General features: G+C 45.4%; 1 protein-coding gene across 1 annotated transcript in view; it reads right to left on the bottom strand.

Annotated features, from left to right (window-relative positions):
- LOC144600060 (putative E3 ubiquitin-protein ligase HERC4) overlaps positions 1-27548 on the bottom strand; it is a 53978-nt gene extending 26430 nt beyond the window's left edge. Inside the window, exons 1-12 of the mRNA XM_078411431.1 lie at positions 27322-27548; positions 21952-22087; positions 20442-20518; positions 19344-19565; positions 16055-16146; positions 14119-14249; positions 10920-11077; positions 9553-9629; positions 6917-7041; positions 5085-5141; positions 4083-4188; positions 2509-2701 (exon numbers count right to left, since the gene is read on the bottom strand). Coding sequence (XP_078267557.1) covers positions 2509-2701; positions 4083-4188; positions 5085-5141; positions 6917-7041; positions 9553-9629; positions 10920-11077; positions 14119-14249; positions 16055-16146; positions 19344-19565; positions 20442-20518; positions 21952-22087; positions 27322-27541 — 1594 coding nt within the window. The 5' untranslated portion in view covers positions 27542-27548. The remainder of the gene's footprint in view (positions 1-2508; positions 2702-4082; positions 4189-5084; positions 5142-6916; positions 7042-9552; positions 9630-10919; positions 11078-14118; positions 14250-16054; positions 16147-19343; positions 19566-20441; positions 20519-21951; positions 22088-27321) is intronic.
- Between the last annotated feature and the right edge of the window lie 435 nt (positions 27549-27983).

Here is a 27983-nt window from a genome sequence, read left to right on the forward strand (position 1 = left end):
CTGGTTAAAAGCAAAGAACATGTCAGTAAGATTCATATCAAGGCTCCACAGTAGCTAGTAGAGTTGCTGCCTCACAGCGCTGGAGATCTGGGTTCGATCATGGCCTCGGTGCAGTTTGCACGTTCTCCCTGTGACCACATAGGTCTCCTCCGGGTGCTCCGGTTTCCTCCCACATCCCAGACATGTTGGTTTGCAGGTTAATAGGGCTTTGTAAATTGTCGCTTTAGTGTGTAGTGAGTGGATGAGAAAGTCGTATGACATAGAACTAGTGTGCACGGTGATCGATGGTTGGCGTGTACTCAGTGGGGCGAAGGGCCTGTTTTCAGGCTGTATCTCTAAACTAAACCTGAAACTAAATTCACAGAAGGCCTTTTGGCCTGTCGCATCCATACTAGTTCTATCCAAGAGGCTTTCCATTTCCCATTGACCCCCAAATCCTTTCCTTGCAAATATTTACCTAGTTTAGCTTTTAGTTTAGTTTAGTTTACTGCTGCACCATCTTGCCGCACTGAGTTCACCTCTGAAGGTAAAATTGAAGATGAATAGTTTGTAATATGTTTAACCCACAAGGTTACATACTGCGGAAACATGATGGGAAAAGAGGCCAACATAGTGAACAGAACCAGGATGTTAGGAGTGGCAAGTAATAGATTTATCAGGTGGTTAGATTCCATGGCATAGCAAACTAAACGTAAAGTAAACATTGCAAGTTTTAAACCAGGCAATAGACAATAGGTGCAGGAGCAGGCCATTCGGCCCTTCGAGCCAGCACCGCCATTCAATGTGATCATGGCTGATCAGGCTGAGGACAATAATTAATCGGGAAATAAAGGTATCCTTTATTACACCCATTTGTTAGATAAATGGAAGAATGTTTTATCCAGTAACAGGACACAGGAGGTTAAAGATAACAGACAGACAGCAGCAGATCGTTCTTCTCAGTGCCTTGAGGTTTCAAGAACGTGGCGACTCTCTGTGTGTTGTTCCACAAGAGGATCCATTGTCCTCATGTAAGGTATGGTCTGAAGAAGGGTCTTGACCCGAACCATCACCCATTCCTTCTCTCCAGAGATACTGCCTGACCCGCTGAGTTACTCCAGCATTTTGTGTCTACCTTCGATTTAAACCAGCATCTGCAGTTCTTTCCTACACATAAGGTATGGTTTGTTTGGATAGCGTGCAGAACAAGCATTTCACTGTAACTCTGTACACGTGGCAAGAGGGTCATAAGAACATAAGTGATAGGAATAGAATTAGGCCATTTGGCCCATCACGTCTACTCCGCCATTCAATCATGGCTGATCTATCTCTCTCTCCTAACCCCATTCTCCTGTCTTCTCCCCATAACCTCTGACACCAATAAATAAACTAAATTAAACAGATAACATTGGGGAAAAACAAAGATGAAAGGATGTAGAGAGCAATGGTGAATTGATCCATAGGTGTAATATCCACATGTAGCCATTGTGTTGTGAGAATATAAAAATGCTGTGGGTGCTGCGAATCTTTGAAACACTTTGGATTTTCTCAGGGTGTTTTCCAATGCATAATGTTGTGGCCATGAATAAACCGACTTGTTCGAGAAATTCACCTCTGCTCTAAGAGATGTTCTTTGTGTCTGTTCCTATCTGTGCCATAATTAAGAGGGCAACTGGGCCGCACGTGTAAGCCAGATTAGGGTGCATTAAACACAAAACTCCCTCTGAATCCATCTGCAGAGTGCCTCACTGTTTCTGTTTAATGTCAGAATTCCAGCATCCACACATTTTATTCTTGCAAAAAAAAAAATAGAAAGGGACAGCACAGCAAACAGGCCCTTCAACCTGCAATGTCTGTGCCGAACATGATGCCAAAATAAACTAGCCTCATCTGCCTATGCATGATCCACATCTCTCCATTCCCTGCATATCCATGTGCCTATTAAAAGCCGCTTAAACGTCGTATCTGCGGAGCTTATACGTTCTCCCTGTGGTTTCTTCATGGGTTTTCTCCGGGTGCTCCGGTTTCCTCTCCCACTCCAAAGACGTACAGGTTTGTAAGTTTGTACGTCTGTAAAGTGTCCCTAGTGTGTAGAATAGTGCTAGTCTACGAGGTGATTGCTGGTCGGTGTGGATTCGGTGGCTGAAGGGCCTGTTTCCACATTGTATCTCTAAGGTCTAAAGTCTCACCTCAGCCTCTGACGCTCCAGAGAAAACCATAAGACCATAAATTAGGCCATTCTGCCTAGTGAGTCTGCTCCGCCATTCGATCATGGCTGATAGTTTTCCCTCATTCTCCTGCCTTTGACGTCAAACAATCCGTCCACCTCTCCTTATAGCTAATACTGCCTAATCCAGGCAGTATTCTGGTAAACCTCCTCTGCACCCTCTCCAAAACCTCTCCAAAGCCTCCACATCTTTCCTGTAAAGGGACGACCCGAACTGCATGCGATAAACCAAATATGGCATAACCACACATCAACATTTCCTGGGCCACACATTGAGTTGGGAGAATCCCTTGTGCGTATACCAAGTATCTGCAGTTGGCTTTCCTCCAGAGCCGCCATGGCTGTACTCAGAAGAACTGTGAGTTTCACTGAGTTTTTCTCCTCCATCTGGACATCTATGAGTTCGGGCAGAACAAGATAGACTCGAAGAGCTTCCACACCAGCAGGAGACTTGGTCAAGGAGGGAATTAGATTTTCCTCCACTGTGGTAGTGACCTATTAGGAAAAATCAATGAGTATGATTAATGTATCATCGTTAACAATAATTTATATTTATATAGCAACGTGTTTCAAGAAAATGTTCTTACAAAATTCTTCCAAAATTTATGTGGATCCATATAGAACAGCAGGGTCTAGGAGCACAAGTACATAGTTCACTGAAAATGGTGTCACAGGTAGATAGGGTGGTGTAGAAGGTTTTTGGCACATTGGCCTTCATCAGTCAGGGAATTGATTATGGAAAATAGACACAAAAAGCTGGAGTGACTCAGTGGGTCAGGCAGCATCTCTGGAGAAAAGGAATAGGTGATATTTCGGGTTGAGACCCTTCTTCACACCAGTCTGAAGAAGGGTGTCGACCCGAAACGTCACTTATTTGTTTTCTCCAGAGATGCTGTCTGACCCGCTGAGTTAATACGGCTTTTTGTGTCTATCTTCGGTTTAAATCAGGATCTGCAGTTCCTTCCTACACATATTGATTATAGAAGATAAGACACAAAATGATGGTGTAATTCAGTGGGTCAGGCAGCAACTCTGGAGAAAAAGAATTGGTGATGTTTTGGGTCAGAACCCTTCTTCAGACTGAAAGTAGAGGTGGGGTGGGAAATAAACTGGAGACGGGAAAATAAGTTGGAATGTCATATTTGACAAATCTTTTGTTTGTTTGTTTGTTTTTATGTCTTGTTTGCTCTGTAAAGCGTTTTTGAGTTTCCTGAAAAGCGCTATATAAATTAAATGTATTATTATTATTATTATTATTATTAGAGTTGTGCAAGATAATGGTGAGGCTGCACATGGAGTATTATGTTCAGTTTTGGTCATCCTGCTAACAGGAAGATGCTATTAGCTGGAAAGAATGCAGAGAAGATTTAAATTGATTTTGCCAGGACTTGATGGCCTGAGCTATAGGGAAAGACTGAGTAAACTGGGATTTTATTCCTTGGAGTATGTAACACTGATGGATGATCTTATAAAGGGATATAAAATCATGAGGGAATAGATAGGGTGAATGCACAGTATTTTGCCCAGAGTACAAAAATCAAGAACTAGAAGACATAGGTTTAAGCTGAGAGTGGAAAGGTTTAATAGAAACCTGAGGGGCAATGTCTTCACACAGAAGGTGGAGGGTATATGGAACGAGCTACCAGAGGATGTAGTGAAGTCAGCTATAATAACAACATTAAAAAGACATTTGGATAGTAACATGGATAGGAAAGGTTTAGAGGAATATGGACTAAACATGGACAAATGGAATGAGCTTAGTTGGGGCATCTTGGTCGCTATGGATAGGTTGGGATAAGGGCCTGTTACCATGCTGTGGGACTCGATGAGTTGTTCTTTCCAGGTAGAGAGTGAATTATTTTATCTTTACAATTACCTCTTGCAAAAGTATGGGATGTTTTCCCAGTTTCTCGAACCAGAGACTGGCAGCTGACAGGTCGAGTCCCGAGGTTCCTCTGCCTATTTTGAAATGCTCATCCCCACTGTAAGAAGAAAATATACCGTTAACTTTACACAAGAGTTGATAGTTTAGGGTAGATTCTGGCATCTGACTCATTGTCGGCTTGGGGTGATTCAGCATGGAGTATAGGAAGGAGAACTTAGTGACATTGTGTCAGGACAATAACCACTCCCGCAATGTCAGCAAGATGAAGGAGCTAGTTATTGACTTCAGGAAGCATGGTGGAGTGCATGCCCTAATCAACATCAATGGTGCGGATGTGGAAATGGTGAGAGCTTCAGGTTCCGTGGTGTTAATATCATCATGATTTGTTGTGGACCAACCGCATTGATGCGACAGCCAAGAAAGCACACCAACACCTCCACTTGCTGATGTGACGGACAAAATTTGGCATGTCTTCAATGACTCTTACAAAACTTCCACAGAGGCACCATAGAAAGCACACTCCAGCATTTTGTGAATAAATACCATAGAAAGCACACTGTCAGGTTGGTTTGGGAACAGCTCTGTCCAAGATCTTCAATTAACCTACAAACCCGATTTGGGGATGTGGGAGGAAACCGGAGCACCTGGAGGAAACCCATGCAATCATAAGGAGAATATGCAAACTCCACACAGACAGCACCTGAGGTCAGGATCAAACCTGGGTCTCTACCGCTGTGCGTTAACGGCTCTTCCAGCCGCGCCATTGTTGATTGTTACCTCTCTGCTCTATTTAACCTTCATCTTTAATAAAAACATAAGAGGTAAAGCAGGCCATTCAGCCACACTAACCTTTCTTACTCTGAACCCAGATCCCTGGAGCTGTGAGACAGCAGCACTACTGCTGTGCTGAGCCTACATCTCCACATCCTACCTCTGCTTCTGGTGAATATATTTCAGTGTTCCCACCCTCCATCCAAGACACTTTACTCTTACCTGACTTCCAAGAAGCTCCCGTTGAGGCATTCAGCGGAGAAAATGTGACCAATCTCCCTGGAAAAAAGTGGACACTGTTTATTGAAATCAATCTCAGATTGTGGTTACGGTTTAGTCTTTCAATCAAAGAGTAATAAATGCAAACCAGAAAATATAACAGAATGGAACTTTGATTTTGCACCAAAATGCAGTCCTGACCTCCCATCTACCTCACTGGAAACCTATGAACTATCTTTAATCAACCCAAAACATCACCTATTCCTTTTCTCCGGAGATGCTGCCTGACCCGCTGAGTTACTCCAGCATTCTGTGTCTACCTTCGGTGTAAACCAGCATCTGCAGTTCCTTCCGAAACTAAACTAAATCCAAGCCCTCTCGCATTCCCGATATCACTTCTAATTCTGACCTCCTGAGCATTCTGAATACTGAGAAGAACTCAGGAAATCATGTGTACCTGTATAAGACTTAGGTTAGTCTGCATTTGGAGTATTGCATGCAATTCTGGTCACACCATTACAGGAAGTACGTGGAGGCTTTGGAGAGGGTGCAGAAGAGGTTTACCAGAATGTTGCATGGATTAGAGGGCACTAGCAACAAGAAGAGGTTGGACAAATTTGGATTGTTTTCTCTGAAGTAAGGGAGGTTTAGGGGAGACCTGATAGAAATATATAAAATTATGAAACGTTCTGACTGTCCACTTTACCTACGTCTCATAATCTTATATACTTCTATCAGGTTTCCCCTCAATCTTTGACTCTACAGAGAAAACAATCCAATTTTGTCCGACCACTCCCTGTAGCTAATATCCCCAACTCCAGGCATTATTCAGGTAAACCTCCTGCATCCTCTCCAAAGTCTCAACATTCTTCCTGTAATGGGGGCATTCAGACTGCACACAATAACCCCAAATGCGGCCTAACCAAAGTCTTACAAAGCTGCATCATGACTTCCTGACTCTTATACAAATGCCTCGACCAATGAAGGTAAACATACTATATGCCTTCTTTACCACTCTATTTACTAGAGTTGCTACTTTCAGGGAGCTGTGGACCTGGACACAAAGATCCCTCTGTACATCAATGCTGTTGAGAGTCTTGCCATCAACTATATACCTTCCCCTTACATTCCCCTCGCACTTGCTCAGATTAAACTCCATCTGCCATTTCTTCGCTCTTTGTTGTAGCTGATCTCTATCCCATTGACAGCCTAATTCATTTCAAATATTCTGACGAAAGGCCAATGACTTGTTATGTTAACTCTGTTTCTCCCTCCACAGACGCTGCCTGCCCTGCTGGGTTATTCTGGCATTTTTTATTTTTACCTCAGATCTGTCCCCACGGTATCTATGCAATCAGTATGGTTGTCCAATTTTTGCTTTAGAGATAAAGCATGGAAACAGACAACAGCCCACCAATTCCATGTCGACCATTGATCACTTATTCATGTATAGTCTTTTCTTTGACTGGAGAGCATGCAAACAAAAGATTTTCACTGTACATTGGTACACGTGACAATAATAAACAAAACTAAGCTAAACTCTTCTATGTTTTCTCACTTTCTCATTCATTCCCTACATGCTAGGGGCAATTTACAGTGGCCAACTAACCTACAAATCCCCACGTCTTTGGACTGTGAGAGGAAACCAGAGAACATGGAGGAAAAGCACATGGGAAAGCACATGGGAGAAGAGTGCAAACTCCACACAGGCAGCACCCGTAGTCAGGATCGAACCCGGGTCTCTGGCGCTGTAAGGCAGTAACTCTACCGTTGCGCCACTGTGCCGCCCCTAAACCAATGTGAGTCACATTTAATATAAAGAAAGTCACACTCACTCTTTGATGTCATTCTGCAGCTCCCCATTATCCAGAATGTTCCAGGTGTTCCAGAATGAGTCTTCAGCCATGATAATTCTCCTTAGAGGACTGAATGAAGACTGGTATTCAGCAGAGTGTGAGGCCTACAATGAGTAAAGTAAACCAAGGAAGATAGCTTGCTCAGGAAACTCCAAATAACTGCACAGAAATTCACCTTTATTAATGCATAATATGTGGTCTTATACTGAAAATCACCAGATTTAGTTTGGTTTAGTTAAGTTTACCCCAAAGATTTAAGATTTAACTGGACCAAGTGGACCCGTTGGGCCCACAACTCATTGGGTTGCCATTGTGATGTGGGGAAAATCGCACTTTTTTCTTTAAAATAAATGGCTTTAAAAAAAAATTAAATAAATCTCAATGAAAATTGTGAGTTTTCTTTAAAATTGTGTTTTTTTCTGCATTGGTCTAGCACCCTCCCCTCCCCTCCCTCACTCCATCCCCTCAACCCCCCTTCTTCCCCACCCACTCCCCCCCTTCCCCTCCCACCCCCCAGTCACCCACTCCATCCCCCCTTATCTCCCCCCCCCTCCATTCTTAGGGGCTCTCCGGCGGCGGCACCATTCCCGCCCGTCGGGTTTCCATGGTTACGTCGAACATGGAGGCTGACGGGCACAGCAAGTGGAAAATGGATTTATTAAAGATTAAAATGTGAATAACAAAATATAACTATTTGAACGTTAATAGGATTTCTAGATGCAGGAATTTTCAACATCAGCATCATTTCCCCTTTTCACAACAGGAAGGAATTGGCGAAAATCGCCACAACAAAAGGTAAGAATGCCACCAAAAGGCTCATCGTTCTTTTTGCATAGATCTCGAAGAGTTCCGTCCACCGCTTCAAAGCTCTCCCTCCTAATCATTGGGCACTCATCCCAAACAATCAGTCTCACACTCCTGATCAAATGAACCATGTTGGAGTTCTTCTCAATGTTGCACAATGAATAACTTTAAAAATATAACACCAATTTCAATAAAACTACCATTTTTACCATTAAAGCGATGACGGTGAACAAGGTGGGCCTAAAAATGTCCCGCTATTGTGTACAGTTTTGGCTGAAGTTCAGTCACAAACAAACGAGAGTTTTAGTATATAGAAAGCAACCTGAGCGGTAGGTTTTTCACAGGGAGGTTGGTGGGTTTGCAAAACCAGCTGCCAGAAGAGGTACTGCCTGTCTAAATGCCTCTTGAACGTAGTGATTGTATCCAAATCCACCACTCCTTCTGGCAGCAATTTAGGGCTGTAAGTTTAAAACATTGGTGAGGCCACATTTAGAGTATTGTGTTCAGTTTTGGGCACCATGTTATAGGACAGATGTTGTCAAGCTGCAAATGGTGCGTTGCCAGGACTCGAGGGCCTGAGCCATTGGGAGAGAGTGAGTGGGCTAGGACGCTATTCCTTGGAGCGCAGGAGGATGAGGGGTGATCTTATAGAAGTGTACAAAATCATTAGAGGAATAGATCAGGTAGATTTGTAGCGTCTCTTGGCCAGGCAGGGTGAATTGTGATCCAAAAGAGATAGATTTAATGTGAGAGGGAAAGATTTAATATGAACCTGAGGGGAAACCTTTTTTACACAAGGAGTGGTGGGTGTGTGGAATGAGCTGCCGGAGGAGGTAGTTGAGTCAGGTACTATCTCAACATTGAAGAAACATTTAGACAGGTACATGGACAGGTTAGGATTAGAGGGATATGGGCCAAATGCAGGCAGGTGGGACTAGTGTAGATGGACATGTTGCTCGGTGCGACAAGTTGGGCAACTGGGGATGTTTCCACGCTGTATGACTTTATGACTCTCTGCCACTATCATATCTGTATATACCATCACGCTCAGCAGTGCATTCTCAAGGCAGCGTGAAGTGTAGATGGAGTGAATGGTGGAGAGTCTGGTGTGTGTGATGGAGTGGGCTACGTCTCCAACTCTCTGCATTGTATTGTGATGTCAGAGAGGCAGAGTCGATGCCATATCAAGCTGTGATCTCAAACATGGCATCTCATTCTCAGCCACCCCAGGAACTCAGGACTTTGCTGCTTTTCCACTTTGATTCACAATTTAACCTGCTGCGAAACGTTTGTGGAGACGAGTGTAGTGGCTGCTCAGCGTGCGTACATCCAAAGGGGTAGCGGTTTATCTGCAAGGCAGATAACTCACAGCCAACCCTCAGCTTCCCACTAAATCTTGCCCTTCTCACGTTGAACCTATGTCCTCTGGTTCTTGAATCCTCTAAACTGGGTAAAAGGCACTTGAACAGATACATGGAGAGGAAAGGGCCAATCACAGGCAAATGGGTAGGATGGAACTGCATATGTTGGTTTACACCGAATGTGGACACAAAATGCTGGAGTAACTCAGCAGGTCAGGCCGCATATCTGGAGAAAATGAATAGGTGGCATTTCGGTCGGGACCCTTCTTCAGACGTTTCCAGTCTGAAGAAGGGTTTCGACCCGAAATGTCACCTATTTATTTTCTCCAGAGATGCTGCCTGATCCGCTGAGTTATTCCAGCACTCCAGCACTTTGTGTCAGTAAGGATATCATACTGACATGACTGGGCTGTACCGAGAGGGCAGAATATTTGCGGGTATGTTTCCTACCTTAACACCAAAGCACAAGGCAACGCTCTGGTTGGCACCTGCAAATATCCTTTTCACAGCTGGCTGGAGCAGACCACCTATGGAGGGTCACGAGGAAGAAAAATAAATTCAATTTTTTATCACATCTAGGAAATATTTCAGAGGCACAGACACTGTGTGAGGGAAAGGGAGGGAGGGAGAGAGGGAGAGGGAGGGGGAGGGGGAGAGAGAGAGAGAGAGAGAGAGAGAGAGAGAGAGAGAGAGAGAGGAGAGAGAGAGAGAGAGAGAGAGAGAGAGAGAGAGAGAGAGAGAGAGAGAGAGAGAGAGAGAGAGAGAGAGAGAGAGAGAGAGAGAGAGAGAGAGAGAGAGAGAGAGAGAGAGAGAGAGAGAGAGAGAGAGAGAGAGAGAGAGAGAGAGAGAGAGAGAGAGAGAGAGAGAGAGAGAGAGAGAGAGAGAGAGAGAGAGAGAGAGAGAGAGAGAGTCTTGCCAGAGTCGGTTGCCTCCCCCTCTTCCGGGTCTACGTCCGTGCGCGCGTGTCCCTAGAGAGGGAACACGCGGTGTCCACGGGGACTCTGGTGTCCACGGGGACTCTGATGTATCATGTGTTTGTGCTGAATAAAGTCTTTTAAAAGAAAAAAAAAAGAAAAAGAGATAGAGAGAGGTGGAAAGACAAGGAGATAGAGAAAGGAAGTGATATACAGAGTGTGTGGATCGGGAGAGAAAAAGAGAGAAAGAGGAACAGATAGAGAGAGGCAGGGTGAGAGAGAGAGAGAGAGAGTGCGAAAGATGGGAAAAGAGAGATGAAAATAGGGAGAGACAGAGAGAGAGACAGACGGATAGTCACTGAATAAGGAAATGTTTGCAAAGCAACCCGTGGGTCTTTATTTCTTGGAGCAGGAGACTGAGGGGTTAATCTTATAGAGGTGTTTCAGATCATGAGGGAACAGAAAGGGTAAATGCACAGTCATTTACCCAGGGTAAGAGAATCAAAAACACGGGTGGTGTGGGTCTTTGATGATATTAGCTGCCCTTTTGAGGCAGTGCTTCTTGCAGAGCCCTTCGATGGTGGAGAAGGTCAGGACCCATGATGGACCAGGCAGTGTCTAACTTACGTTTCAGATGAGAGGGGAAAGATTAAATAGGAACCTGAGGGGCAATATGTTTACACAGATGGAACGAGCTGCCAGAGGAGATAGTTGAGCCAGGTGCTATAACACCATTTAAAAGACACTTGGACAAACACATGGACAGAAAGGGTTTGGAAGGATATGGGCCAAATGGGACTAGCTTAGATGGGGCATCTTGGTCGGCATGGACGATTCGGGCTGAAGGGCCTGTTTCTGTGCTGTATGACTCTATTCCTCCATGACAATACGGAATATTCTTACCAGGAGCAGGCTGCAGGTTGTGGGCCCTGTCTGTTGGGAAGGTGACCAGGCAAGGCACAAAATGGGCAATGGTTTGTCCGGTTCCCAACTGCCCGTTTTCTCCTCGGCCAAAGGAATAGAGTTGCCCCGATGCCGAACTGAACACCATGGTGTGGTAGCTGCAAAACATATCCACCACAACACCACAATTAACAAGCTGGAAATGTAATTGAAGTCAGGGAATGCTGGAAACACACTGCAGGTCAGGCAGCATCTGTGGAGAGAGAAACAGGATGGCCCATTACAGGATGTGGAAGGTTTGGAGTGGATGCAGAGGTGATTTACCAGAATGGTTCCGAATCAAAACATTACCTATCCTTGTTCTCCAGACATGCTGCCTGATCCATTGAGTTACTCCAGCACTTTGCGTCTTTTTATGTTTACCAGAATGCTGTCTGGATTAGAGGGTATTAGCTAGATGGAGAGGTTGGACAAACTTGGATTGTTTTAGTTTAGATTATTATCACGTGCACCAAGGTAAAAGAAAAGCTTTTTGTTACATGCCAAACAGTCAGCGGATAAAAAATACATAATTACGATCAAGCCATCTGTGCAGATCCAGGATAAAGTGAACAACCATTTAGTGTATGATAAAGTCCAGTAAAGTCCGATGAAAGATAGTCCGAGGGTCTCCAATGAGTTAGGTGGGAAGTCAGGACCGTTCTCAGATTGGTGATAGGATGAGTTCAGTTGCCTAATAACAGCTTGGAAGAAACTGTCATTGAGAGACAAAGTGTAAAGGAGATATGTGAGGCAAGCTTTTTACACAGAGTGGTGGGGGCCTGGAACAATAGACAATAGACAATAGGTGTAGGGGGAGGCCATTCGGCCCTTCGAGCCAGCACCGCCATTCAATGTGATCATGGCTGATCATTCTCAATCAGTACCCCGTTCCTGCCTTCTCCCCATACCCCCTGACTCCGCTATCCTTAAGAGCTCTCTCTTGAATGCATTCAGAGAATTGGCCTCCACTGCCTTCTGAGGCAGAGAATTCCACAGATTCACAACTCTCTGACTGAAAAAGTTTTTCCTCATCTCAGTTCTAAATGACCTACCACTTATTCTTAAACTATGGCCCCTTGTTCTGGACTCCCCCAACATTGGGAACATGTTTCCTACCTCTAGGAACACTGCTGGAGGTGGTGGTGGAGGCAGATACAATAGTGGCATTTAAGAGGCTATTAGCTAGGTACATGGATATGCAGAGAATGGAGGGATATGGATCACGTGCAGGTGGAGGAGATTAATTTAACTTGGCATCATGTTCAGCATGGACATTATGGGCCGAAGCACCTGTTGCTCTGCTGTACGGTTCAATGTTCATCTCTCCTCACCCTGTCAGTGACGTTTTCTTTCTATTTCTATCTCTTCAGCACTTCCTCTGAAACTTGTTTTCTTTCCGACCCAGTTACTTTGACCGGCGCCGACCAAGGATCAGCCAGTACACCAGCACTATCCTGCACGATAGAGACTATTTACAATTTACCAAAGCCAATTAACCTACAAACCTGTACGTCCATGAAGTTTGGGAGGAAGCTGAAACACCGGAGAAAACTCACGTGGTCACAGGGGGAATGTACAGACTCCGTACAGACAGCACCCATAGTCAGGATCGAACCCGGGTCTCCGGTGCTGTAATGCACGGTGGTGGCATTGGCGGCACCGTGGCGCAGCGGTAGAGTTGCTGCCTTACAGCGAATGCAGCGCCGGAGACTCAGGTTCGATCCTGACTACGGGCGCCGTCTGTATGGAGTTTGTACGTTCTCCCCGTGACCTGCGTGGGTTTTCTCCGAGATCTTCGGTTTCCTCCCACACTCCAAAGACGTGCAGGTTTGTAGGTTAATTGACTGGGTAAATGTAAAAATTATCCCTGGTGTGTGTAGGCTAGCGTTAGTGTGCGGGGATCGCTGGGCTGCGCGGACTTGGTGGGCCGAAAGGGCCTGTTTCCGCGCTGTAGAATCTAAATCTAAATCTAAAAAATCTAAAAAATAAATGCAGCAACTCTACCGCTGCGACACTGTGCCGCTCTGTTTTTTTTCCACAGACACTGCCCGCCCTGTTGAGTATTTCTAGCGTATTCTGTTTTGTTTTCTTTGAACAACAAGCTGTGGATGCAATTTTTGGGGGGGACAGACACAAAGGGGCAGCAGCCATCACTTGCAGGAACTTTAAATGGTTGCCCCATATCACGGTGGAGTACACGCTGACTGGTTGTGCGACGGCCTGCTTTGGTAACCAGAATACCACTCGAATGAACGAAAGATGTTGCAGAAAGTGGCGGACACTGCCCAGTCCATCACCGATACTGACCTCCCCACCATCAAAGGGATCTACAGGAAGCGCTGCCTCAAAAACGCAGCCAACATCATGAAAGATCCACACCACCCTGGACACGCTCTCATCTCACTACCACTCTCAGGAAGGAGTCATAGAGTTACAGAGTCTTACAGCGTGGAAACGTACTTCGGCCCAACTTGCCCTCACCGGCCGACATGTCCCAGCTACACTAGACCCATATCCCTCCAAACCTGTCCTATCCATGGACCTGTCTAACTGTTTCTTAAATGTTGCAATAGTTCTTGCCTCAACTACATTACCTCCTCTGGCAGCACATACCATACACTCTTTGTGTGAAAAAGTTACCCCTCAGATTCCTATTAAATCCTTTGCCCTTCAACTTAAACCTATGTCCTCTGGTCCTCAATTCCCCTACTCTGGGCAAGAGACTCTGCGCATCTACCCGATCTATTCCTCTCATGATTTGAAAAGTCTGAAAACTGTGACCTCCAGGTTCAAGAACAGCTTCTTCCCAGCAACCGTCAGGGCTGTGGGACACTGCACAACACTAAATACAAATGTACCTCAGCACCGATCGACTATGGAGCTTGTATAAGATTGCACTACGTACAGCAGCTTTGCGCTATTAGAAGTATAACAGTACAGCACAGGACCAGGCCCTTCAGCCCACAATGTCTTTGCCAAACATGATACAAAGTTAAAGTAATTTCCTCGGCCTGCACGTAATGCATCTCCTTCCAAGATAGATCAGCTGCGATTAAATAGCGACGTAGACTCGATGGGCCGAATGGCCTAATTCTGCTCCTGTGACTTATTGATATCCTCTGCGTCACGGCTTAATCTCGGCATTGTATTAGCTTACCTCCCGCAGGCAATCTGGGAGACTTTGATTCCACTCAGCCCCTCGAGCAGCCGAGGTTTGCACTCGTCTTTGTCAGAGTTGTGGCCGAGTTGACCGCACCTTCCCGCTCCGAAGGTGTAAACAAGCCCATCCTGACGGAGACACAACTTCCAGCTTTAGATTTATTATTGTCACATGTACCGAGGTACAGTGAAAAGCTTTTTTTGCATGCTATCAGAACAGATCAGATGATACTATACATAAATACAATAAGTTCAAACTCAAGTACAATAGAGTCATGGAGTCATACAGGAAACAGGCCCCATGTCCCATCTGCACTAGTCCCACCCTCCTGCATTTGGCCCATATCCCTCCAAACCTATCCTATCGTGTACTTGTCCAAATGTTTTTTTAAACATTGTTATAATAGGTAGAGCAAAGAGGAAGATATGAAGTGCAGAAAAGGACATAAAGAGCTGGAATGACTCAGCATGTCAGACAGCATCTGTGGAAAACATGAACATGAAATAGACCCTTCTTTAGACCGTCTGAAAAACGGTCCCAACCACGAAACATCACCTATCATTGTTCTCCAGAGATGCTGCCTGACCTGCTGAGTTACTCCAGCACTTTATGTCCCTTTGTGTATTAACCAGCAGCTGCAGTTCCTTGTTTCTATAGAGTGCAGAATATAGTTCTCAGTATTGTACACAGCAGTATCACAGACAAAGTCCAATGTCCACAACGGGGGTGGAGGTGCCACAGTACAGGCAGACAGTGCTGAGGCTTTACAGGCACATTAACACAATAACACCACAGATGAATAATGAAAGGCCTTTATGGAGTGGATGTGGAGAGGATGTCTGCACTAGTGGGAGAATCTAGGACCAGAGGGCACAGCCTCAGAATAATAGGACATACCTTTAGAATGGAGATGAAGAGTTTCTTTCGCCAGAGGGTGACAAATCGGTGGAATGAACAGCCACAGGCAGCTGTGAAAGACAAGTTACTGGATATTTTCTAAGCTGAGATTGATAGATTCTTGATTAGTAAGGGTGTTAAAGGTTACAGGGCAAAGGTAGGAGAATGCGTTTGAAAGGGAAATACAGATCAACCATGATCAAATGGCGGAGCAGATTCGCTGGGACGAATGGCCTAATTCCGCTCCGATGTCTTATGGTTTTATGGTCTTATAGGCACATCAACCACACAAATACCGACACAGAGACACAGGGTTCTGCAGATGCTGGAATCTTGAGCAGGTTGAAAGTGCTGGAGGATCTCAGCAGGTCAGGGAATGGACACGCAACATTCTAGGTTGGGACCCTTCTTTGGACTGATGAATGGGGAGAAAAAGCTGGGAAAGAGAGGTGGGGTTGGGGCAAACCTGGCAAATGAGAGGTGGCTACAGGTGAGTGAGGTTTGGCCCATATCCTTCTAAACCTGAGAGTTACAGGAAACTACAGATGCTGAAATCTTGAGCAGTCTGAAGAAGGGTCCTGACCTGAAACATCGCCAGTCTATTCTGTACAATAGTTCTATCCTACACACTAGGGACAATTTTCAGAGGCCAATTAACCCACAAACCTTCACATTAAAAATTCCTTGTTAAGGAAAAACGCTGTACAGAGTTTGTACGTTCTCCCTGTGACCTGGGTTTTACCCAGGTGCTCCAGTTTCCTCCCATACTCTAAAGACATGAACATTTGTAGGTTAATTGGCTTCTGTAAATTGTTCGTTGTGTGTAGGATAGTGTTACTATACATGGTTATCGCTGGTCGGTACGAACTCGGTGGGCCAAAGGGCCTGTTTCCATGCAGTAACTCTAAAGTCGACTCTTTTTGCCATTGAGGTGTTACCAATGTCCTGGTTGTTACGGGTTGCGATGCATGCAGTGATTCGGGTCCGTGTGACAGGTTACAGCATCATGATTACGTCTGCAGAGACAGGGACAAACCTTGTTCAGCGCAGCAGTGTGGTGGGCCCCACAGAACACCCGGACCACTTTCTTACACTCCAGGAGTTTCACACAAGTGGGATGGTATCGAGCTGCGATGAGAACAGGGTAAGTTATTCAGCCACCCTCTCATAAGTTCATTAGTCCTAGAAACAAAATGAGGCCATTCGGCCCATCGAGTCTACTCCGCCATTCAATCAAGGTTGATCTATCTCTCTCTCTCAACCCCATTCTCCTGCCTTCTCCCCATAACGATTGACACCCTTACTAATCAAATACCTGTCAATCTCCGATTTAAAAATACCCAACGACTTTAGACTTTACTTTAGATTTTGGAGATACAGCACGGAAACAGACTCTTCGGCCCACCGAATACGCGCCGACCAGCGATCACCCCGTACACTAGCACTATCCTACATATTAGGGACAATTTACAATTTTACCAAAGCCAATTAACCTACAATCCTGCATGTCTTTGGAGTGTGGAAGGAAACCAGAGCACCTGGAGAAAACTCACGCAGTCAATGGGAGAACATACAAACTCAGTACAGACAGCACCCAGAGTCAGGATCGAACCCGGGTCTATGGCACTGTAAGGCGGCAGCCCTAACACTGCGCCTCAGTGCTCCACAGCCATCTATGGCAATGAATTCCTCAGATTCACCACCCTCTGGCTAAAGAAATTCCTCCTCATCTCCTTATATTTTGAGACTGTGCTCTCTGGTCCGAGACTCTCCCATTAGTGGAAACATCCTCTCTACATCCACTCTATCTTTCCCAATGGTAGGAGTGAAATGAGAGCGTGGCCAGGGTGGTGTGGGTCTTTGATGATGATCGGCAACTGGGACACTGCCTCATACGACTGACAAATGACAAGGAGATTCATCCCGTGACCTCCCATCTCCTATCACCCAGCCCCTCCTCTGTTTGCATGTTTTCCATGTGACTCCGGTTTCCTCCCACATCCCAAAGACGTGTGGGTTTGCAGGTTAATTGGCCCTCTGTAAATTCCCCCTAGTGTGTAGGGAGCGCAAGAGGAAGTGGGGTAACATAGAACTAGTGTGAACGGGTGATCAATGGTCAGCATGGATTCAGTGGGCCAAAGGGCTTGTTTCCGTGCCATATCTCCAAACTAAACCAAACTTCAAAAAAATCTTTATATTTCATTGAGGAGATGGAGCATTTTGCTGTGTGCATTAAAGGACACAAAATACTGGAGTAACTCAACAGGTCAGGCAGCATCCCCCAAAACTATGGATAGGTGACGTTTCGGGTGAAGACGCTTCTTCATACACCCTGAGAGGGAAGAAGGCCGGCATGGGGGGTCCAAGAGGAGGGGGAATGTGGGAGGTGGGAGAAGGCTCGTCACTGGAAGGGGGAGCTGTATCATTGCCGACCATGCAGAATACTTAAAACACACAAATAAATAGCAATAAATCAATACATTATGCAAATAATAAGCAACCACACTGTTCTAAAATGCATGATTCTATAATCATTATTTGATTTGTTTTAAATGCTGTATTCTGCAGAATTTTAAGAACTTTCATCGCTCCAACTGCAGTTCTGCAGTGTACCATCAGAGGGAGAGTGGTTACCACAGTTGCTGGTCTCAAGCAACAACAACAACCCTGATTTCTCTGGTGCCTTTAATCAAAATACCCCAGAGTACTGCCAGACAAACATTGATACCAAGTTATATAAACAGCTTTCAGGTGACATTGGCTTGGTCAATCAAGTGGGATTTAAAGACTAAACGGGCAGGATTCCGAAAATATAAATTTGGAGGTTGAGTTGGAGGTAAGGAAGGCCAAAGCAAAGTTAGCATTCATTTTGAGGGGACTAGGATATAAAAGCAAGGATATAATGCTGAGGCTTTATAAGGCACTAGTGAGGCCACATTTGGAATATCGTGAGCAGTTTTAAGCCCCTTACATGAGGGAGGATGTGCTGCCGTTGGAGGGGGTCCAGAGGAGGTTTACGAGAATGATCCCAGGGATGAATGGGTTAACGTGCGATGAGCGTTTGATGGCACTGGGCCTGTACTCGCTGGAGTTTAGAAAGATGAGGGGGGGGGGATTACACCGAATAATGAAAGGCCTGGATAGAGTGGACTTGGAGAGGATGTTTCCAGTTGTCTCGGACAGAGGGCCCAGCCGCAGAATAAAAGGACACACCTTTAGAATGGAGATTAGGAGGAATTTCTTTAGCCGGGGGTGGTGAATCTGTTGAAGTCATTGCCACAGACTGTTGTGGAGCCTGTCATTGGGAATTTTTTAAGTGGAAATTGATATTTTCTTTTTTAGTAAGAGTGTCAACGGTTATGGCGAGAAGGCAAGAGAATGGGGTTGAGAGGGGAAAATAGATCAGCCATGTTTGAATGGCGGAATAGACACACGAATGGCCTAATTCTGGTCCTACATCTTATGGTCTTTAAAAAAGCAAATGCTGGAAATACTCAGCACACCAGGCAGCATCTGTGGAGATTGAAACAGAGTTAATCTTTCAAGTTAATCAAGACTGGAAAAGTGAGAAAACAAGCCTGTCTTCAATGGCAGAAATAGGGAAGGGTGGTGGGAATAGGGGGAAAGTTGTAATATGGTGCAAACCAAATGTTTATGGACATGTCTTTTTAATCTATTGACCTGAGACCTTGATTTTGTTCCTGTCTCCACAAGTACTGCCTGACCTGCTGAGTGTTTCCAGTACTTCCTGCTTTTATTTCGGATTTCCATCGTCTGTGTCATTTTGGCTTTTCAAAGGTTGTCAGAAGGGGGCGAGAGGTGAAGAGATTTAGGAGAGGAAAAGGCCTGCAGTCATTAGAAGGGGTAACATAGAATGAAGACCAGTGCAGCACAGCAACGGCGAGTAGAGCAGCTACCTCTTAGCAGCCAGAGGCCCGGGATTGATCCTGACCTTGAGTGCCGTCCGTGCGGACTTTGTACGTTCCTCCTGTGACCACATGCCTTCTCCCCATAACCCTTGACACTCTTACTAATCAAGTAATCCTTAAGTAATCAATTCTCCCTGTGACCGCGTGGGTTTTCTCCGGGCACTCCGGTTTCCATCCACAATCCAAAGATGTGCAGGTTTGTCGGTTAATTGGCATCTGTAAATCACCCTTTGTGTGTTGGTAGAACTAGTGTCAGTGTGAACTCGGTGGGTTGAAAGGCCTGTTTTCACGCTATATTTCTAAACTAAACTAAATTAAAATTTCCCATGACCAGGTCTGGACCCCAGAGATGGTCATGGGTATAATTGGGAAGATCCCCGTCCTCGTTTTTCTTACCTTTCACATCGTCTAGACCCAGCTGTCCATAGTGATTTGCTCCCCAGCCGAACACTGTCCCTGACAGAGACACGGCAATGGTGTGGGATCTTCCCGCTGCAATCTGAGCCAAGGGAATACCAGCCAGCGCCTCCACAGGCTGCGGACTGTGCGTGCAACCAACGGCATTGCCCACTCCCAGTTGACCATGAGCGTTCTTGCCCCATACAAAGACTTGACCATCTCGGAGGAGAGATAAAAATTAAAACACTGTCAAAAATTACACGTCAGAACGTTTATCATATCATATCATATCATATTTATACAGCCGGAAACAGGCCTTTTCGGCCCACCAAGTCCGTGCCGCCCAGTGATCCCCGCACATTAACACTATCCTACACCCACTAGGGACAATTTTTACATTTACCCAGCCAATTAACCTACATACCTGTACATGTATATACCTGTACATCTGCTCATGTGTAATTCGGTTATGCTCCTTAATTCTCATTGGATACTTCATATATGGAGGCTTTGGAGAGGGTGCAGGAATGGTTAGTTTAGTTTAGTTTAGTTTATTGCCACGTGTACCGTGGTACAGTTACAAGCTTTTGTTGCGTGCTATCCAGTCAGCGGAAAGACAATACATGATTACAATCGAGCTGCAAAACGTTGCCAGGGGTGGTGTGGAGGCAGATACACTAGTGGCATTTAAAAGACCTTAGATAGACAGGGAGTGGAGGAATATGGATCACGTGCAAGCAGAGGAGATTCATTTAACTTAGCATCATGTTTGGCATAGACACTGTGGGCCGAAGGACTTGTTCCTGTGCTGTACTAATGTTATTAGTTCTAGCAGCAGAATTAAGCCATTCGGCCTATAAAGTCTACTCCATCATTCAATCATGGCTGATCTGTTTCCCTCTCAACCCCATTATCCTGCCTTCTCCCCATAATCTCTGACACCGTTACTGATCAAGGGAACTGTTCTATGCTGAGAGTGGCTCCGTACTGCCCCACCCACAGTGAGGCAATCTGCCTGGTCCACGTTTCCCAGACTGATGCGTTCTATTGACCAATGTGATCAGCAGGCCCATTGCCACCGTGTGGTACTCCTACCTTTGCAGAGAGCCAGAGAGTGATTGCTTCCACAGGCAACTTGAATGACATACCTCCCTGCAAAGCTGCTGAGTAACCTGTGGAAACAGATAAACCACGAGCCAGTCACTCAGGCGAGAACTTCATTTCAAGCCAGAAACTCTCCGCGTTACCCATTACCCATTCTTCCCGACTGTTATCGGGCAACTGAACCGTCCCCATACCAGCTAGTGTGCGGTCCTGGTCTCCCGTCTACCTCACTGCAGAGCTTTGAACAATCTTTAATTGGATATGTAGAAAGGAACTGCAGATGCTGGAATATGCCGAAGATAGAGACACAAAGTGTTCAGTTCAGGTTAGATTATTGTCACGTGTTCCGAGGTACAGTGAAAAGCTTTTGTTGCGTGCTAACCAGTCAGCGGAAGGACAATACAGTGGCAGTTTCTACCGGGACCTGCTGAGGGTCTGGAACTTGGTTGCTGTCGACCCTCTGCCAGGGGGGAGAGTGCTTCGCCCAAACTGGCTGCCTGCCCCTTTTCCGGGGTCACATCCGCATCCAGGTGGTACTAGAGATGTACTATGCGTTGTCCACGGGCACCCTGGGGGATATACAGGACCGCTGGACACCGCGGGGGGTGGAATGTTTCCTTGACAAGAATTGTAACATAGTTGTTTAATACTCAGTATATTTGATATTTAGGAATATTTGTTTTACTTTGTACTATGGTGGTGGATTTGTTGGTATTGTTTTGTATTGTACCTATTATTCTTGTAATAATTGATTACATTTAGTTTTGGTAAACCAGTGCAGCGCTCCCTCAGTACTGCTCCCGCCCCGGTTATTTCCACTTCTCTCCTCTCCCGTCCGGCAGAAGATACAAAAGCTTGAAAGCACATAACACCAGACTCAGGAACAACTTCTTCCACACTGCTGTCAAACTACTGAACGGTCCTCCCCTGAGCCGGCAACGGTATAAGTGTAGGACTACATTACCTATGAGAGTAGCCTGATAAGAGCGGGCAACAAGCTGTTCCTGACTCAGGTGGTAGATGCTTTCATGCTTCTAAATGTTATGGTTGGTGAAGTTCAAAAATTAACAACATAAAACGTTGATAACACTCAGCTGATCAGGCAGCCTCAGTGGTGGGTGAAACAAAGTGAATATTTCAGGCCAATAACCAGCGCTGATAAAAGTTGAAACATTTTTGGGGCGGCACGGTGGCGCAGCTGGTAGAGCCGTTGCCTCACTGCGCCAGAGACCTGGGTTTGATTCTGACCTTGCATGCTTTCTGTGGGGAGTTTGTACGTTCTCCCTGTGACCGCGTGGGTTTCCTCCGGGTGCTCCGGTTTCCTCCCACACCCCAAACATGTGTGGGTTTGTAGGTTGATTGTCCTTTGCAAATTGCCCCAAGTGTTTAGGGAGTGGGAACTAAACTACATTACCATTCCTCTCTACACAGATGTTAACTGACAGATAGCAGACACCATTTGTAACCACAATCACAATCTAATAAACAAGATAATTCTTACTTTGGTTCTGTGACGATGCAAGATTTATTTGCAACTTTACTGAAGTATACATTTCCTGCTTCAGAAACGTAGAGGATGTTGGAGCCACCGCTGTCTACTGTATGAATCTTCTCATCCTGTAACGTAGTGATCAGCTCTGTGCAGGGGAGAGAACACAAAATATTGTAATCGCAGAAAGTAGAATTTAACACGCACTGGTTTTATTAGGAAGGTGAGCAAGGGATTAATCAGAATTTAAAATCTATTCACTTCAGAGTTATGATCAACCTGTAGCTTTGCACAATAGTAAACAAAGCTTGTGGTCATTAAAGGCCTGTCCCAGTTACGCGATTTATAAGGCGACTGCCGGCCACTGTCAAAGTCGTAGCAGATCGCCGAAAAACGTAATTTATTTTTACCCTACGACAATGTCTACGACAATGACCACGACAATGCCCACGACAAGCTACGACAACCTACCACCTTGGCGACGGCAAGCTGCCGACAACCGGCGACCCAGTCTTCGCGACCTAGGACGTCCACTACGACAGGGACCACGACAAGCTACGACAACCGACGTCAACCTGTAACACTCCATGTAATTCTGTGCAAAAGATGCTGTTAAATGTTTTGCCATTTAGAATTTCGCACATTCGAAGTAAACATATGGCTACGGACACACATCTTTTTTGTCTGCCCGTTTTACGAGTTCCTATAGCACCCTTAATGCAAACTGTAGATAAAAAACCACTCTTCAGTTTTATTTTGTTTACACATTCTTTGGCAGCTGGGTCAATTTGTTTTGTTGTCACCGGTACTGTGGACGGATGAATTTCATTGGCGACTACCAACGTCAACCGGCGACAGGTACTGGGATCAGGAGAAGACATGTTGCGACAGGAACTGTCAAAACACGTCCACAGAAGTTCAGCTGCAACAGCCAGCTGTGGAATGGGGGCGGAGACCGCGATTCTGTCAAAGGGCGGACATCTGACCATACCGACAGCAAAATGCGGCCAGACCACTTCTTAGGTATATTTTGTAATTGTTTGAAGTCTTTTTAAAAGTTTTTTGCATGTAGTTATCCATCTTTCATAGGAATATAGTTTGTTTAAATAAAGATGATTTTGGTGATTTTGGTCTGAATTTATTGTATTTTTAAGTACTTTACCATGTACTTCAAAGATTCTAGTCTCATTCATTTTGACCAATGAAATAAACACAGACACAGGCACTGCACTGCATGTAAATGAGAACTCTTTCCATTTATATAGATCAATGAGGCAAACACATACACAAGCATTTCACTACGTTGAAAGGCAAACGCTTATCATTTAAAACTAACACAAAAACAATTCACTGCATTTAAAGGCGAACTCTATTAATTTTTTTCGATCATAGAAACAAAACCAACACAACCAATGCACTACATCGAAAAATAAACTCCTTTGGGAGGGTATGGGGGGCACTGAAAAGGGGCTTGGGTTGTGGTCTTTTGGGGGCTCTCTTCCTGGATTGGTGGACCTCTGCTTGTGGAGTGGGCTGTTTGCTCTGGTCTTCAGATAATGTCACTCTGCCATGGTACGCTGCCTAGTTTGGAGTTACCAACAAACCCCCAGAAGGTAGATGGGCAATGACAGCGTCTTTGATCCGTGTCTTGATCTTTTTTGGAACAAATTGAGCAGAGGTTCCCAAAGCTTTTCGGTTCCTATTAAACCTTTCCCCTCTCACCTTAAACCTACACTCACAAGTTCTTGATTTCTATACCCTAGGGAAAAACTGTATTTATCCTGTCTATTCCCCTTATGATTTTGTACACCTCTAGAAGATCACCCTCAGCCACCAGTGCTGCAAGCCTTCGAGTCGTGGCAACATCGTTGTAAATCTGCTCTGCACCCTTTCCAGCTTAATGACATCCTTCCTATAGCAGTGTGACCAAAACTGCACATAATACACAAGTGCAGCCTCACCAACATCTGAGCTTTTTGTTATCTGCTTCCACCCACATCCCTTCCTCTGACTTCATGTTTCACCCCACTTCTCTCCTTCCCTCACAACCTATTGCCTTCTTCCTGGCCTTTGTCCACCCATCTGCAATCAAATCCTCCTCACCTGTATCCACCTATCACTTGTCAGGCCTTGTCCCACCCCATCTCTCTTCCAGCTTTCTCCCTACTACTGCAATCAGGGTGAAGAAAGATCACCTATTCATGTTCTCCATTCTAAAGGTACATCCTTCTATTCTGAGGTTGGGCCCTCTGGTTCTAGACTCTCTTGTTATTGGAAAAATCCATTCCACGTCCACTCTGTGCATGCCTTTCATTGTTTGGTAGATTTCAATGAGATGCCCCCTCATCCTTCTAAACTCCAGCAAGTACAGGCCCAGAGACTTCAAAGGCTCCTTGTATGTTAACCCAATCGTCTCCGGGATCATTCTCATTATTTTCCTCTGGACCCTCTCCAAAGCCAGCTCATCCTTCCTCAAATATGGGGCCCAAAACTGCTCAGAATATTCCAAATGTGGCCTCATCGGTGCCTTATAAAGCCTCAACATTACATCCTTATGGCTCAGTGCTCTTGTGAATTACTGTAACAATGTAAGTTGTGTTGTGGGGTGGAGCTGAATAATCTCTGACGTAAAAATTTCTATTCAATGTTACAACAGCCTGGACTAACAGAAATGAAAGTGAAAGTACATGTCAAAAAGGTTACAGAGGTAAATAAATCTATTACACTGCAAAGAACTTTGAATAAATTCTGGTCTCCCTCCCAAAAGTTCCAGGAGTAAAATTAATGGGATTTTTCTTCATTATCTGCATGTGGATTGAATGGGAGGTAGATATATATACAGTTATACAGTTATACAGAACTTTATTGTCATTCGGTACAGATACTGAACGAAATTACAGCAGTCACAGAACACAACAAAAAAGAAAAGAACACAGGACACACGACCCCAACACAAACATCCATCACAGTGACTTCAAACACTCCCTCACTGTGATGGAAGGCAACAAAACTTCCACTCTCTTCCCCCCACGCCCACGGACAGGCAGCTCGACCCCTACCGAGGCGACCGACACGCACAGCCCCCGCAAGGGGATGGAAGGCCCCGCGGCCGAGCCGCACCGAGCGCTGAAACGTCCTGCGGCCGTACCGGGCGATGGAAGGCCCCGCGGCCGAGCCGCACCGAGCGCTGCCAAGTCCAGCGGCCGAGCCAATCCCGGGCGATGGAAGGCCCCGCGGCCGAGCTGCGCCCCGGGGAAGAGACCTAATAAAAGAAAGGTTTCCCCCATCCCACCACCCCCCCCCCCGCATACACAGCCAAAAACAGAAACAAAAACCATCCCAACACCGACACACAAACAAAAAAAAAGGAAAAAAGACAAACAGACTGCCAGCGAGCCGCAGCCGTTAGGCGCAGCCACATGTGACTAATAACCAACGTTGCTATATATATATACTTATCCTGAGACATTTCATTGAAGCAATCATTTATTTCTTCCAGATTTATAGACAATAGACAATAGGTGCAGGAGTAGGCCATTCGGCCCTTCGAGCCAGCACCACCATTCAATGTGATCATGGCTGATCATTCTCAATCAGTACCCCGTTCCTGCCTTCTCCCCATACCCCCTGACTCCGCTGTCCTTAAGAGCTCTATCTAGCTCTCTCTTGAATGCATTCAGAGAATTGGCCTCCACTGCCCTCTGAGGTAATGAATTCCACAGATTTACAACTCTCTGACTGAAAAATGTTTTTCCTCATCTCAGTTCTAAATGGCCTACCCCTTATTCTTAAACTGTGGCCCCTGGTTCTGGACTCCCCCAACATTGGGAACATGTTTCCTGCCTCAAACGTGTCCAACCCCTTAATAATCTTATATGTTTCGATAAGATCCCCTCTCATCCTTCTAAATTCCAGTGTATACAAGCCTAGTCGCTCCAGTCTTTCAACATATGACAGTCCTGCCATTCCGGGAATTAACCTAGTAAACCTACGCTGCGCGCCCTCAATAGCAAGAATATCCTTCCTCAAATTTGGAGACCAAAACTGCACACAGGTGCGGTCTCACTTGGGCCCTATACAACTGCAGAAGGACCTATTTGCTCCTATACTCAACTCCTCTTGTTTCTGTTTAATTTTATGAAAATAAATTATTTACAAAATATTTGCTGCTTTGTAATATAAAAATAATTCCTTTAACATCATTGTAAGACTGCCTGCGTAAGGATTTTTTTTTGCATTAAATCTAATATTAAATACAGTAAAACTCCAAAAGTTCCCTGTCCAATTATTTTGAAGAAGTGAAAGCTCTGTATTTGGCTAACCTGTTATGCTTTGTGTGCTCCCTTTACACGTACCAGAGACTGTTCCCACACTCCCTTTAAACTCACCAGGGACTGTACTCACCCTCTCCCTTTAAACTCAACAGAACCCCAATTCCCACATTCATGTTCATAAGTTATAGGAGTAGAATTAGGCCATTCGGCCCATCAAGTCTACTCTGCCATTCAACCATGGCTCATCTATCTTTCCCTCTCAACCCCATTCTCCTGCTTTCACCCCATTCCCTTTTATCTCAGTAGGGACTGTTCCTGCTCACCTTTTAAACTCACCTGCTCTAATGTATTATTTATTATGCAATCATTACAACATCTAAAACTATACAGAATTTAAAAATGTTCAGGTGTTTAAATAAGAATAACTTTCAATAGTCCAGAAAGTCTGCCATCTGGCATCAGAGAAGTACTGAATGTGCTGGATTATTAGAGAGACATAAGGAACTGCAGATGTCGGTTTACAAAAAAAGACACAAAATGCTGGAGTAACTCTGTGAATATGAGCCAAGCGTGAGCAAGTGTGCCACTGGCAGCACGTTCCAGGCACCCATCACCCCCTGTGTAAAAGTATAGGTCTTTCGTCCCATTGAGTCCATCTCGACCATCGTTCGCACTGGTTCCATCTTATTCCACTTATGCAACAAGTCCCTACACACGCGGGGCAATTTACAGAGGCCAATTAACCTACAAAGCCGCACATCTTTGGAATGTGGAATGAAACTTATGCGGTCACGGGGAGAACATGCAAACTCCATGCAGACAGCACCTGAGGTTAGGACTGAACCCGGGTCTCTGGTGCTGTGAGGCAGCGGCTCTACCAGCTGCGCCACTGTGCCACCTGATGGCAACAAACAAATAAAAACCTTGTGTAGAAAGGAACTGCAGATGCTGGTATATACCAAAGATAAGCACAAAGTGCTGGAGTAACTCAGCGGGTCAGGCAGCATCTCAGGATTAAAAGGATGGGTAACGTTTCGGGTCGGGATCCTTCTTCAGACTGCTTGGTCTTTAAAACCTTGGTCTTTAACTCACTCACTCACTCACTCACCCAGCCGTCCTCCCCTCTTGTGGCCGTTGCTCAGTGTATAAACTCTGCCATCCTTCAGGACGAACACAGTCAGTTGAGGGCTGCAGCAGATGTGGTCAATTTCCTCGTTGTCGGCAAGTTCTTCCCAAGGGGTGGCCTGGATGAGTTTTTGGGTTTTGTTGGGTTTCGGTCCCCTGAGCCTACTGCCCAGCTCCCCCCAGTAAAAGATGCTTCTCTCCATGTTGCTCGGCAGACTGTGCCTGTATGTTTCAGTTTCACTTCTTGTTGGCTGAGCTCTGAGGCAGAGAACTAATGTCCTGCTTGGCAGAGATCCAGGAATATTGCCTAAGGCACGCGGAACTGCAGTTGTCAGTCTCACCCCGCATCAGTCTCACCTCGGTCACTCCCTCTTCTCCCCTCCCCCATCAAGCAAGAGGTACAGAAATGTGAAAACGCACACTTCCAGATTCAGGGACAGTTTCTTCCCAGCTGTTATCAGGCAACTGAATCATCACATCACCAACTAGAGGGTGGTCCTGACCTCCTATCTACCTCATCGGAAACCTTTGAACTATCTTTAATCAGACTTTACTGGACTTTATCTTGCACTAAATGTTATACACATCAATGATTTGGATGAGAATATACAGGGCAAGATTGGAACATTTGCTGATACAAATGTT

This window comes from Rhinoraja longicauda, chromosome 1 (assembly GCF_053455715.1).
Source record: "Rhinoraja longicauda isolate Sanriku21f chromosome 1, sRhiLon1.1, whole genome shotgun sequence".
NCBI classification, from domain to species: Eukaryota; Metazoa; Chordata; class Chondrichthyes; order Rajiformes; family Arhynchobatidae; genus Rhinoraja; species Rhinoraja longicauda.